Source organism: Podarcis cretensis (assembly GCF_951804945.1).
Source record: "Podarcis cretensis genome assembly, chromosome: 7".
In the NCBI taxonomy this organism is placed as follows: Eukaryota; Metazoa; Chordata; class Lepidosauria; order Squamata; family Lacertidae; genus Podarcis; species Podarcis cretensis.
The window spans coordinates 65,840,773-65,855,573 of record NC_137176.1 but is presented as its reverse complement, the minus strand read 5'-3'; the positions used below and the strand labels follow the sequence as shown (position 1 = coordinate 65,855,573).

At 41.4% G+C, this 14,801-nt stretch overlaps 1 protein-coding gene and 1 long non-coding RNA gene across 3 annotated transcripts in view; both read left to right on the top strand.

Moving 5' to 3' along the window:
• The window catches only part of LOC307219798, a 423,907-nt gene that overhangs the window by 108,779 nt on the left and 300,327 nt on the right, over positions 1-14,801 (top strand). The gene's annotated exons all lie outside the window — the stretch shown is intronic.
• MMP16 (matrix metallopeptidase 16) overlaps positions 1-14,801 on the top strand; it is a 170,613-nt gene that overhangs the window by 61,717 nt on the left and 94,095 nt on the right. For both annotated transcript variants that reach the window (XM_079983108.1, XM_079983109.1), the window contains exon 2: positions 12,231-12,379. In XM_079983108.1, the coding sequence (XP_079839234.1) occupies positions 12,231-12,379 (149 nt within the window). The remainder of the gene's footprint in view (positions 1-12,230; positions 12,380-14,801) is intronic.

Sequence of the window (14,801 nt, the reverse complement as noted above, 5' to 3'; positions counted from 1 at the left end):
AACTTTTTCCAGCAATTTATCAACTTATTTACATTCTTAAATCTCATTGTTTAATTTAATCTAATAATTCTCCAAAAATATATATATATATATACTTTCCTGAATCTCCTTTATCATCCAGATTACATCTAATTTAAAGGTAAAGGTAAAGGTACCCCTGCCTGTACGGGCCAGTCTTGACAGACTCTGGGGTTGTGCGCCCATCTCACTTAAGAGGCCAGGGGCCAGCGCTGTCCGGAGACACTTCCGGGTCACGTGGCCAGCGTGACATCGCTGCTCTGGCGAGCCAGAGCCACACACGGAAACGCCGTTTACCTTCCCGCTGGTAAGTGGTCCCTATTTATCTACTTGCACCCGGAGGTGCTTTCGAACTGCTAGGTTGGCAGGCGCTGGGACCGAGCAGCGGGAGCGCACCCCGCCGCAGGGATTCGAACCGCCGACCTTTCGATCGGCAAGCCCTAGGCGCTGAGGCATTAACCCACAGCGCCACCTGCGTCCCACATCTAATTTAGTGGTGCTTAATTATTTATGATCTAGCATCCTCTTTAACATTCAACCAAATTACAGTATTTTTGTAAGTAAATCTTAAATTTCTTCCAATCTTCTTCAGCTCTCTCCTCTCCCAGGTCTCGGATTCTGCCAGTCATCTCAGCCAATTCCATATAGTCTATCAGTTGCATCTGCCATTCTTCCAGTGTGGGTAGATCTTGGGTTTTCCAATGCTTAGCGATGAGTATCCTTGCTGCCGTTGTTGCATACAGGAAAAAAGTTCTGTCCTTCTTTATCACCCTCTGGCCGACAATACCCAGGAGGAAGGCCTCTGGTTTCTTGGGGAAAGTATACTTAAATACCTTTTTCAACTCATTATATATCATTTCCCAGAAGGCCTTCACTCTAGGGCACGTCCACCAGAGGTGAAAGAATGTTCCTTCATTTCCTTTACATTTCCAGCATTTGTTATCAGACAAATTTTATATTTTGGCAAGTTTAACTGGGGTCATGTACCATCTATATATCATTTTCATTACATTTTCCTTCAAAGCATTACATGCAGTGAAGTTCAACCCAGTGGTCCACAACCTTTCCCAGTCCTCAAACATAATGTTATACCCAATATCCTGTGCCCACTTTATCATAGCCGATTTAACCATTTCATCTTGTGTGTTCCATTTTAACAGCAAGTTATACATTCTTGAAAGTACCTTGGTCTTAGGTTCTAACAGTTCTGTTTCTAATTTCGATTTCTCCACCTGGAACCCTAACTTTTTGTCATTTTTAAAAACTTCTTTAATCTGAGCGTAGTGTAACCAGTCTCGCACTTTATCCTTCATTTTCTCCAAACTCTGCAATTTCCAATTGTCTCCATCTTTTTCTAATATTTCCCCATATTTTGGCCATTTGGCCTCCATATTGGGTCTTTTTCGGGCCTTAGCTTCCAGAGGTGATAGCCACCTTGGAGTTTTATTTTCCAATAAGTCTTTATATTTTGTCCCACACAGCCCTCTCTAAGTCTATTCCTTGTAATGTTGCTTTTTCACTAAGGCTAGAGCAGTCTTCCCCAACCCTGGCTCTGTCCAGATAATTTGGACTGCAAATTCCATCAGCCCCAGTAACCATAGCCAATGGTTATAGAAATTGTAGTCCAAGACAGCCAAAAGGCATTGCACATGCTACCTCTGAAGCAGGGAATCCAATTTTTGCTTGCAGTGTATTACAAAAGGGTTATTCTCTCATCGACTCCATGATGTGTGCCCCTCTCCCTTCCTTTTGCCATGTCAATTCTAAGAGCATCACTTCCACTCAGATCACCGGGTCACTTGTGACATTAAGGACCATGAGGAAGGCTGGAATTGAAGCATCACATCCCTTCCCAGGCACATACCTCGCCAAATGAAAATGAGTAGGAATATCTTTTATATTCCCCCAAGGTGCAGGGCCCTTAGATGCTGCTCTTTTGGCAGTTGCCTGCAGGGCAGATAAGACTTTGTGAGCCCTCACTGCTGGCAGGCATTAGCTGTCAGTGTGGTTCCAACTGAAAGGCTGGATGCGCCCAGTAAAAAGATGGGCTCCATGTGCAGCCAATCCCACCTGTTCAGTTAGCTCTCATATTGCTAGAAACAATACAAAGTCTACCTGTCACCTTAGATTTAGAGGCTTGCCATAACATAAGGATTTTTGTTTGTCTGTGAGGTATATTCACTCATCATGATCATGAAGTATCAACAGAGCTTTGGAGGAAGCAGATGGGTAGCGCTTGATTATTAGTGGCAGGCCGAATTTAATGTTGACAAGGTAATGCACGCCAGAGGGAATAATTTCAACTTGTCCATCATAGTTGGCTTCTGAATTAACTGTAACCACTCAGGGAAGCAGCTTGGTCATCATTTTGGACAGCTCAGTGCAAACACCTATTGGAAGTTCAGCTGTAGGGGTGTGTGTCTTTGTTTTTTAAGGATGGAAATGTTAAGAACTAAAAGGAACTTGTTGGCATCCGTCTGTCTCGAGGATGAAATCAAACGGCTGCATTATCAGCACTGAAGTGCTGGGGCAGAATCCTGGACAGTGTGTATGAAAGTCCTGGGCTGCCCAGATGACAAGACTCTCTTCTTGGCCTCGATCATATGGTCCAAAGGAAAGCCAAGCAATACGTTTGCCACCAGCTTGGCTGTAGGAGTTGTCAGAAGGAGGCATACAAAGCAGCATCAAATTGTCTTAGGGACTCCACTCTGGATTTGTGTAGGGCATAGATTTTCAACCTTTTTGAGTCCACAGCTCCCTTGACCAACTATATTCTTTCTGCAGCGCTCCTGTGGGCCTCAAGCGCCCAGTTATGCCAACCCTTGCCTGCAGAGCTGGCAGTCTCTCACCCTTTTCCCAACCTCCCTCCCTTGTGGAGTGTTCCCTCAGCCTCCTCTCCTCTCCCCTCTCCTTGGGAGCCCTCTGGGCAGCCGCTGTTGCCACCCCTGGTCTTTGCCGCTGCTTGCTTGCTTACTCCAAGGCCCATAGCTGTCAACTTACAAATTTGAAAATAAGGGACCAGCAGCCAAAATAAGGGACCTGCAGCCTCATCTGTTCCAAGCACTCCAGTCTTCCTGTCCTCCTGCTGTCTGGTCAAACTCATGCTGGTAGCTTTGAGAACACTGTCCAACCAACTTCGTAACCAGAGGTTCAACTAAATAGAATCTGAATCACATGCACCACAAGGCCTATGCAGCCTCAACTTAAGATGGCTCCACGGCCTGGCTTTGCACTGCAAAGTTTGCAGCAGCACGTACAACAAAATGGCATCCAGCATTCAAAAAACCCCTCAGCTTGCATTAACTAGCCACACACAAGGCATGTAAGCTCTACCCCCCAGTCGTTCTTAGACTTCTTATTGGGTGAGCAACACAGCCAAGCAACACAGTTGGAGCCTCCCTCCTCCCTGGCCGGCAGGGAGGGAGGGAGATGAGCTGCTTCCTTTGAAATTTAAGGGACATCATTTAAGGGACATTTAAGGGACATCTATCAATAAGGGACAGCAGCGGGACATGGCGCTGGAATAAGGGACTGTCCCTTCAAATAAGGGACACTTGACAGCTATGCCAAGGCCTCCTCAGCTTCTGGGAGCCAGCACCCCCTGACCAGCCCCAGAGGTACCATTCACTTGTGAATGTCTGTAATAGGAATATTGCATTTAGGCTTCTTTGGAGCTTAACTTGTTAAGTCTAACTTTTCCAGGGATCAGATTGGAAGGTAGTAGAATTCACTGAAGATGGAGAGGGTGGCACATAGGTTCTTTCTGTAGAGGGGAATTAAGACCCTCTAATATCCTTGAACTTGAGCAATAGGAGTCATGTAGGCCCAAGCTATATCGGCCCAGTGATTTGCTTTGGTAGGCAGATCAAGGCATGCTCTCAGGGGTTCAAAGGGATGAATGCCATTTTGAAGGGCATCAACAGTGTCATCCTAACATCAGAATTGTTAGTGACTCCTAAATTGATAGGGACTGTTTAGCTGGAGGGAAAGTGCGTGGCGTTTAACTCTTAAGTTTATTTGACTGTACTTGTCTCTCCATTGGGTATGTTGCTTATCCTTGTGTTTAAACTTATTTCCAAAGAAGTTCTTTTTAATCTTCATGGCAAACCTTTGTGGTTTCTGTTATTATACCACCACACGTCTAAAGTGTGAAGTTCTATGCTACCCTGAGATGTTCTTAAGAAGATGCAATGGGAATTTTAGGCAGAATGATGAAAGGCAGCCTTGTAGAAAAACACTTTCACCCAGTGTCAGCAAGAGTTTAAGGAGAAGGGTGAGCAAGCAGAGGAATACATTGACTTGGCTGGAATCTCTCTCCCACCCCACCCCCGCCCATGGCACAAGACCCAGGGAAATTGTGGTGCTTAATTTAAGGAGGTTCACAGAACAATTTCCCATCCCCTCCTTGCCCCCTGTGGCCCATCCCACATTGTTCAGGAGGGTCCACTCCAGAGAGGCTTTTCAAGGGTCAGAGAAAGGGGAGGAAAACTTTCCATCCATGAACTACCCCAAATTAACACATCTTTGAATCCAAGTCATTGTTTTTAATCTTGATGTACATTTCTGACTTTTTGGGGGGAGTGGGCGATGGACATTATTTAAACTTTGTCATTTGAGCTTAATTTGTTGTGTTGTTTGATTCTTTGCCATTTGAGCTTAATTTGTGGTGTTGTTCAAATTTACTATTTGTATTTTAAACTTTTATGAACCACCCTGGGAGGTCTTTTGGGAAGAGAGGTGGCATATAAATGAAACTAAGAAAGATTATCTGAGATTGGTGATCACATAACAATGCATCACAAGGGAGCTTTCAAGTTGATACAAGAGGTGTTCAGTCATCCATCCTACTGGGTTTGTTATGCAAAGAGGTATTTTCTTGATACCAATCTGGCCCTGTCAATCTGCATTTTCATCTCATTGGGTCAATATAGATGGGTGCTGGCAGTAAACCCTTCAGGTGCGGCTCCCTGCCAAATATGTTAAAGCAGAACAAACCTATTCAACTACAAAAGGTAATGCTAGTTCCCTATGATTCAGGATTACATGGGGTTGTATCCCTGACCACCTCCCACACTGTTCTGAAGGGTGCCCCTTACCTTTGGAGTACATCAGGGAGCTGCAGAGGAATGAGGAATCAGCAAAAGTCACTCCCATGCCTATGGAAACCCAGAAACAGGACATGAGCACAAAAGTCCTCTCCCACTATTGTTCCCTAGCTGAGGCCTGGTTGTCCAATGCTACCTTCTGGAAACGACACTAGAAGTAGGAGCCAAATCACCATAATATGGAGCCTCCCACTTCCAACTCACAGAGTCGATCTAGCAAAATACCATGGTTGTTGGTATAGAAATCCACAGAGATATCAAGGGGAATCAACAGGGTTCCAGTCTCCCTGTCCTTCTCCCTTTCCTGACGAAGGTCATCTGTCAGAGCAACCAAGGCAGATTTGGTCACAAAACCAGGCCTGAACCCAGACTGGAATTGGTCCAGATAATCAATTTCTTCCCAGACAATGGGGAGCTAGATTGTCATTAGCCTCTCAAACATTTTTCTTAAAACAGGGACATTTGTAAGTGGGTAGTAGCAGTCACATATTCTGAACCCAGGATGGGCTCCATAAGAAGTGGTCTCAGCATCATCTTGTACGGGTGGGAGGTATCACCCCCTTCACACAAAGATGTTTTTACCACAACCTGGACCTACCCAGTTATGAGTCTGTGCATTGTGTGAAGAAGTAAATATAGTGAAATATATTTTTAGCCCACCCTTCATCACAGAAGTAGTTCTAGAGCAGGGTACTATGAACTATAAACACAAACAACAGTGTGATAAAACTAATAAGGCAAGAGAAAATGAAACATTAAGTAATAACTAAGAGAAATATAGCAACAACTAAAGTCAGACACTAATAACCAGCAAAAGCCTGAGCAAAAAAGTGAGTCTTCAGCTGACACTGAAAACTCTCCATCTCAGAGGAAAGAGTGTTCCATAGATGAAGTGCAACCACTGAGAATCAAAATAAGTATTTACTAAGAGGCCATTTTGGAATATTTAAAAATGACTTTCATATAGATAGTGTGCTAATAGCATTGCTCCAAGAATACAAGGACTATTATATTTAATCATCAACCCTATTTTGAACATGGGTTTATTAGATTACATATTTTATTAGATGTAGTTAAGGAGCAATATCTCGGGATTACAAGAGCAGACATCAGAGTCAGGTCCCTCATAGTTCTCAGCCATTGCACCATTCCAGCTCATCAAAACTGATGTAACTGAAAGATGCAGTATAATACACTGGACTTAGGTTGGGCTCATCATTGTAAAAGCTGAGTTCAGATCTTGGCTTTTCTGTACAGTCTTGCCTCATTAGTATGTGTTACATGTGAGAGCAAACCATAAGCACTTTTTGATATTTTGTAATTATTAATGAGATAAAACAACAAAAAGCTATTTTATTTCATTATTACATGTATATTTGCATTCTAGTTTCCTACATTAAAGTGTACTCTAGCATAATTACAGGTTTTGTTTAAGTAAAAAACAAAAGCTAGCTATGAAAGACTGTGAGTAGGTATTTGGTCACATGCACATATTTGGATATAATTTCACAATGCATTCCTATGCAGGTCTTTTCATATGTAAATTCTGTTGAGTCCAATGGGACTTGCTCCCAGTTAATAGCGATCTTTCCCAATATATTGCTTTAGAATGGACTTCCACTAATCACTGGCCATGCTGGCTTATCCTGATAGGACTTGTAGTCCAAAACATCTGGAGAGAATACAAGGTTGTGGGTGTATAGAATTGCAGCTATAAAGGAACCAACTGTTTTCTGCTAGACTCTCAGCCAAGTCCTGACCAGAGCAGTCATGCAGGAAGGTAGCAGAGGTGGTCTCTAATTCATGTTGGATTCAAGCCAGTAGGTTTATAAGTCAAAACTAGAAGAACACTAAATTGTGTACATCAATGAACTGAGAAGGGAGGAACAGAACATAGAACTCTCATGTTATAATCATGTGGTCTGACCTGTTCGTAAAGCAGGGCACCAAATTATAAATGGCTATGTAAAGACATGAGAACAGACTGCTGAAAAGCACCTAAGCCCAACAACCTGAGCATTATATTCCCACTGTGGCATGACTGCAGCAGCACTCTCTTGCTGTTGTTCTCCAGCAACCTGGTATTCAGAGTCATGCTACCTCTGATCCTGGAGATAATAAATAGCCATCAAGACTAGTAGCCATTGATAACTTTTACCTGCATGGAAGTATTTAATACCCCTTCAGAGTGGCTGAAGTTGATGGCTTTCATTATATTTTTCATTATCAAATTCCACAGTGTTAAGTATGGCTATGTGTGAAGCCTTGGGTGTGTGAAGAAGTACTTCTTTTCCTGAATCTTCTGACATTTGACTTCCTTTGATGGTTCTGAGTTAGGAGATGAGTTAGGGATGCGGGTGGCGCTGTGGTCTAAACCACTGAGCCTCTTGGGCTTGTCGATCGGAAGGTCGGCGGTTCGAATTACCGCAATGGGGTAAGCTCCTGTTGCTCTGTCCCAGCTCCTGCCAGCCTAGCAGTTCAAAAGCATGCCAGTGCAAGAAGATAAATAGGTACTGCTGCGGTGGGAAGGTAAATGGCATTTCCATGCGCTCTGGTTTCCGTCACAATGTTCCATTGTGCCAGAAGCACATGCTGGCCACATGACCCAGAAAGCTGTCTGGGGACAAATGCTGGCTCCCTCGGCCTGAAAGCAAGATGAGCACTGCACCCCATGGTCACCTTTGACTGGACTTAATCATTCAGGGGTCCTTTACCTTTTTTATATAGGAGCAAAACTCTTTCCTGTCTACTTTAGCTACACCTTGCGTAATATTGTAAGCCTCTATCATGTCCTCACTTCACTCCCCATTTTGTTTGAAGCTAAGAAGCCTCAACTGTTGTGACCCTTCCTCATAGGAGAGTTGCACCATCTCCTTAATTCTTTCTGCACAAATGTGATCTCTATAATCTCCTGCTCTGCATACAGCAAGATGTAGATTGAGGGTCCCTTCCTTTTGATAAAAATGTGTGGATCTTGTTGCTTCATACAGCAAGTTGGGCATAACTATATATTCTGGACTGCTGATGTTTCTGCAAACTTTGAAAAGAGTTTGCCTTTAAAAAAATAATAAAGCCAAACGAATGAATAAAACCTTTCATTGGCTCTGTTTACCAAAATGGATGGATCAGGATTTAGCTTTAACATAGAGGGCCTATGTGTTAGTGGGAGTGGTGATATGATTAGTTTTTGAAAAGGTGTGAAAGGGAAGGGAGAGGCAATAATCTTCCATTGCATAAAGGCTACCTCTGTTTCATTCATTTACTTTGGTACTCGTTTCTCTTTCCATTGAAGCCGGTGGGCACTGGGCCATTGGCTCCAGCGAAAGCAACGTGCACAACTTTTTCTCTTCACGCTGCAAAATTCCCAAAATTGTTTCTGTGCATATGGTTATATAACATGCTATTTTTATTTTCAAATTAGTTCTTGACATTTTTGAAATGATTTTTTTCGAGTGGAACCTCAGGCTCCTTTGGCTCATCTGAGCCTCTCAAAGAATATTCGCTTGTGATTCCAAAGGTATCCTTTCCGAGTCTACAGCACTGCACACACTTATTGGGGGAGGGCTAAAAGCAGCACTGAACTCTGTGGAGCTAAATTCCAAGCCAAGATGCAGAGAATCACATTGTTAGAGTCACCTCTAAGAAAGCGAACTGAATAGACTAAAAGGTAACTTATAAAGAGTGCTGCTTTTGCAGGCAGTGGAGCGCAATTTTTCTTCTGTTTTGCAGATATTTGATGGGCAGCACCTCAAATCTGCTGATGCAGGCTTGAAGCACTGGAAACTGTAAACTTATTTTATGAAAACCGAACTGGAAAACCAAATGTCAGATTCAGTTTAAATAATCATTTCCCCAAAAGGAACTTTGCAGCTCAACCTTTCAACCCCCTGATTTGATTTCAGTAGACTATCCCTCTATGGGCCTTGCCAAATTAACCCACCACCATCTGTTAGTGCATTTTGTATTATGCAGATGTGTTGAGACCCTTCTAATAACAAAGCTGTTTGGGCTGATGTGTACTTAATATGTGCATGTTTCCTAAATTGCTCAATATGATTTAATAGGCTCGCTGAAGAGCCAAGCAATTCTAACTTAATTTTGTACCAGCGTTTATGGAAGCAATTTGCTGAAATTAATTCCTGTGTTTCTTCTCCATCTGCAAATAATGGACAGACCTGTAGGAAAATTACACAGATAATTCCTTACTGTTGGATGTTAACTATTCCAATTTTTTTCCCCTCGTCTCAAATATATTTCAGAAGAAAATTCAAACAGAGTCTTGTGCCTATTGTATATAGTGGCCTACCACCATACTCAGAAACCCCAGGTTTTCTGTTCAACAGGATGTTATTGGATATATATAAAGGTAATAATAATATTCTATTCAAAAGAAATCCTGTTAAGGAAAAGGGTTTTAATTCCTTTCAAGGTGATTTCCTTATGGCAACCCACTCAGAGTATTTTTGTTGTCAGGAGGGATATAAATCCTGTTCATAAATAATACTTCCTTAACAAAGGTTCCGTCAACATGTCTATGTAGGGTGTAAAACAGATTGGGCAAAAAGCTTGTCTCTTGAATGACTGCATTAGTAATTTCATGTTCAGGCTATTGCTCCTTGTTAAAGCTGCAGCCTAAGAACTTACAGCTGCAGCAGTCTTAGGAAAGGGCTTTTAAAGTCAATCTAGTCCAGCATCCTATTCTCACAGTGACAAACTCACAAGCAGGACCCAAGCACAAGAGCACTCTCCACTCTTTTTTATGTTATTTACTTATTAAAAAAATTATACACTGCTTGATCATAAAATAAATAAACACCTGAAAGCTGAAATGCTAAAACAGATGATTGCCTCCAGCTGTGGAGGCATAGCCATCATGGCCAGTAGCCACAGGTAGCCATATCTGCCATGAACCTGTGTCCCAGATCTGGACTGGCAAGCCATGGGAAATGTCTCACCAGCTTTATCTCCCAGTGCTGTGCGTGTGCTCTGTACTTGCATTTGTCATGTGTGGATTTGTGTGTGGTTGCTTGTGTAGTCTGTATTTGTGGTGAGTGTATGCATGCAGTACTTCGGCCATGTCCACCACTGACATGTGTCCCTCTGAAGGGTGGCTTACTATTAATGTGGTCAGTGGCTGGAGAAGTCTTAAAACTTTCCTGTGGCAGCACATCAGGCTTAAGATCAGGAGCACCCATAGATATGCCCAAACAACATTCATGACATTACACTAGCATTAGAGGGATGATTTGCTGGTAATGTTCTTCTAGACTTGGGAATAGAGACCTCAAGAACTGATAGGTTATTTCAAAATAAATGGTTAGTATGAACAGTGGATATTTTTAGGATTGCCTTTCTATAGCTGGTGTACATTTCACTTTTATGTGAAGCTTACAGTCCTTTATTCCATCTAGTGATGGTGTGTAAGTTGACATTGCAAGTGAAGTATGATGGGGATTTGTCACTCTAATTGTGAAAGTTACACTGATTAGCCCAGTATCAGCACACTGTGATTTGACAACTTCCTCACAAGGTACAAGATAGGAAGCTGCAAAGCTTTAAATATGTTAGTTGCAAACCTTTAAATACATAAGCTAGACACAGTCTTTTATTTATTTATAAGATCATTCTGCCTTTGCTATAACATGCTAGGGTGGGCTATGACAATAAAATACAGTTATAAAAACGGGTAAAATCATTACAAACACATGAAACATTTCCAAATGGAACAGAACAACATTAGAGGAGGGCCTTCATCCAAGAAGGATGTGGCCTGAAGGTGAGAGTTTCTTCTTAAAAGGAAATTAAACCAGGATGTGTAAGAGATAAACGTGGCTTAGCTGAATGTGGAAAATCAGACCACATCACTGCTAATTAGGTCAGATGCTTATCAACTCTTTGTTGGTTACAGTTCAGCACATGGAAGAGAGAGGGTTTGTGTGTGTATTGCTTAAAAGATCTCTATAAAGTTCTGAATGAAATACAAAATAAAAATGTGAATCTGTGAGCGCTTCATTTCACAGTGAAGGGTGAGTTCTAGGACTCTGTTTAAAGGGCCAGGATTGAGGGGCTACTGTTGCCCCTTCCCCCAACTGCATTCTCAGGCTACATCCACACCATGCGTTTAAAGCAGTACGGTTGTGGTTTCCTCCCAAAAGAATTATGGGAGTTGTAGTTTGCTAAGGGTTCCAATAATTGTTAGGTGATTCCTGTTCATCTCACAGAGCTTCCCTTGATTGATTGTTGACGACTCTGAGAAGTATAGTAATGTACAAATGTGGCCTTAGATTTCCTGTGCTAAAAGAAGCACATTGTGGCTAAAAGAAGCAAGTGTAGCCCCCATGTTTTGGTGTGTGTCAGCAGCATCCACGTTGCTTCAATACAATGCTCTCCCCATGCAGGCCTGCCTGGTACCTTTGTTACATAGGCACCAAGCAAAAACATTCTTCTTCTCCCTGATCTTTGGCTAATTAAACAATCTATGGACTTTTAAACTGTGTATTGGGGGTATTGTTTTTGTTTGTTACTATGGTATGTATTTTTGTGTTTTCATATTGTAAACAGCACTGTGATCCTTGGATGAAGGACAGTATAGAAATAATGATGATGATAATAATAAGGAAAAAATGGGACTGCTGTTGTCCTTGACCTGAAACCTCAGCCGACATAATTGACAGTGGACTTGAGGGTGCTGATTGCCGGAAGATGCTGGGTAGTAATGTGAGGACTGTCTGCTTGGGTTGTAAAACAACATTTAAAACAACAATAACAACCCGATTCTATAAAAATAGGTCATCCTGTCTACCAAATGGTCCTTCCATGCTGCCCCTTATTCTGATCCATAAGATATATATATAATAATTATTCTTACAACCTTTCTTGCCTATGGATACAGTCTGGAGATATCAAAGTGTGCACATTCCACTGCAATAATTGGATCATAAACACTGTATTTCATTCTTAGTGAATATTAAGAAAATGCATTTTGATTTGTTTTTCCTATGTTTGAATTGCATCTTTTAACGTTTGAAAGAAAAGCTTAACTAGATGGCACCTAGGGGATAGTAGATTGCAAATCTTCCCTAATACAAACTATGCTTGTCATTATAGGTGTGGCTACAAAAGTACGGCTATCTTCCACCAACTGACCCCAGAATGTCAGTGTTGCGCACTGCAGAGACAATGAAATCTGCTATAGCTGCTATGCAGCAGTTCTATGGCATTAACATGACAGGAAAAGTGGACAGGAACACAATCGAGTAAGTAATTGTTACTGGACTGCTCTTGCTTCTTTAAACTCCTTGAAGTGCAATTTTTTTTTTTGTTTTTGACCAGCTAAGATAACTCTGCAAATCTAAATGGTCACTCTGAATATAACATATGTTTGGTGAAAAAATGTAGGAACTCTATAGGATATAATTGAAGTTTCAGTAAGAGTCCATTTCACAAAAAGAGAGGAAAGGAATATGAAAAACAGACATGGGAAATCAATATTTATATAAACATTCAACAGAAATACTTTCACTTCACAATTTTTTATGGTGGTGACAAAGCATTTGATAGGTTAGTGTGGGAAATATTAGAAGGAAGAAATTGGCTTTCATATGTGGCATAACTTTCAAAAGTAGATAGAAAATAGGCTTCTCTGTCACACATGCTGTCACCCCTTGCTTTGACACTGGAAAGTTTCTTAGAACGATAGTTTGGGAAACAGCCATCACTGAAAGCATATTTACAGTATAGGCGTGAAGCAAAAAAAGCATATGTTTAGAGAAACATTGTGAGGAAATGTATGTAGTCATGTGTCATCATTTATCTGGTACTTATGTAAACTGGAAACCTTGCACAGGCCAAAATGTCATAGGAAGGACAAAGTGAATGAATACCATTTGCTGGGAATCACAAGTGCTACTGAACTTCTCAAATGCATGTAGTTCACCACTGTGAAAACAGAATGTTAAGACTATATGGGCCTTTGCCCGTATCTAGCAAGGTTCTTTTTTATGTTATATTCTTAAATGAAAGGCAAGCTGCTACAATTGTCTCTCCCATTCTGTCCTCCATCCCTGTCCCCCCAGATTGCTTATTTTCACTTGTTTCTTCCCCAGTCGTTTGTTGCCTTCCAAATTTTCAGGATTTAGTTTATATGTTCTTTGCACAGACCTCTGTACATCAATGGCACTTTATTTTAAAAATGCTAATAATTGGGTAGACACAGGATTTTAGGCTAAGACTGCAGTCCTGTATACAAACACCTAGAAGCGATTTTGTTTGAATCCAGTGGGACATTCCCAAAAATATGTAAGGTTGGAGTCTGCAGCCAATTGGTGTCAATAGCAAAAACCCCTTTGTTTTTTGTGTGCAGCATCTTAATTTTTATTTTTAAAAGTTATTACACATCACCTTGTTTCTACTGACATCAGATTAAGAGTTGAATCTGATCAAGTCATGATGTGAGGGGAAGAACTTCTGCCTACATTATGGATCTTCCCTTCTCTCTCCTCCCCCCTAAACACTGCCAGACATCCCCAAAACTGCTCCAGAGAGTTGGTGGAACCCCAGATGTGAGGGCTGCACAGGGGGACATGAGGGAGCAGAAATCTGTTGAGTGAGCAGAAGCCGTTCCACTTGCACAATGACTTTGTTAGCTATAATGCTAAGTACTTTCATCTGACGATTAAATTGTAAGGAAAACCTTTAGTTCCTTTTAGCTTTGCATTTTTGTATGCCAACATCCCTGGATGTGACCTTCTGCATTAATTTTCAGCCCAGATTTCAAAATGTTTTAAAATAAGGATGCTCAACAATTGAATCCAAGCCAGTATGGTGATTTGTGCATCTGTGTAGGGAACTTTAAGAAATCAACATGGCCATAAGAACACTTAATAGTGTAGCACCGAATTTCTTGTGGTCAATCTGTAAACTAGATAGTGATCCTAGTTTCTCAAATCCAGAATGAAGTTTCCCTATAAACTGTTTTGCTGCATTCAGTATCCCTGCTTCCAGGAGTTTGGTAGCAGCAACTACCACTGAGAAAACATACTTCTTTTATCTTTTCCTTTTCCATTTATAACTTTCCTTACTGTCCGTTTGCAATAGGTGATTTTCCTTTGGTGAAATGTACAGCTTCTCCCAAACTGCCACTAATGTGGCATTTAAAAGTTTCAAGCAGTTGAAGATCTGTTCTCCTGTCAAAAAGCTCATTCATGTTAGCTTAACAGAGAACCCTGTCTCTAATCTCTCCCCTGTCTATTAAATCTGAAATATGTTACTGAAATCTAGAGCTCTTAGAAGGCATCCTGTAGTTTCTCAGTCTACGGCTAAGATGATGCCTGTTGCTGGATTCTCTAAATTCCTAAAGTTCAAGTATTTCTGACCCATTCACCTTCCCTTAGGGCACCCATGAGGCCTGCTCTTTATTGCTTTTCAGTGCAATAATGAATGAGTGAGTGGAATGAAATGATTTTTCCAATCCGAGATTGGCATCAGCAGTTTCAGTAGTGTGTTTTCTGAACTGCTAAGTGAGTTGGAGGCAGAGAAGAAAATTCCATAAGCTAAAACCACCAAAAAGAATTACAAAGGAGAATTCATCCTGGTAGCAGGAAACAGGAGTGAATGTACTTCTCCAGTCCTTTTGCACGACTATTGGAATATGACATGGAGCTATTTTAGCTCTGCTTT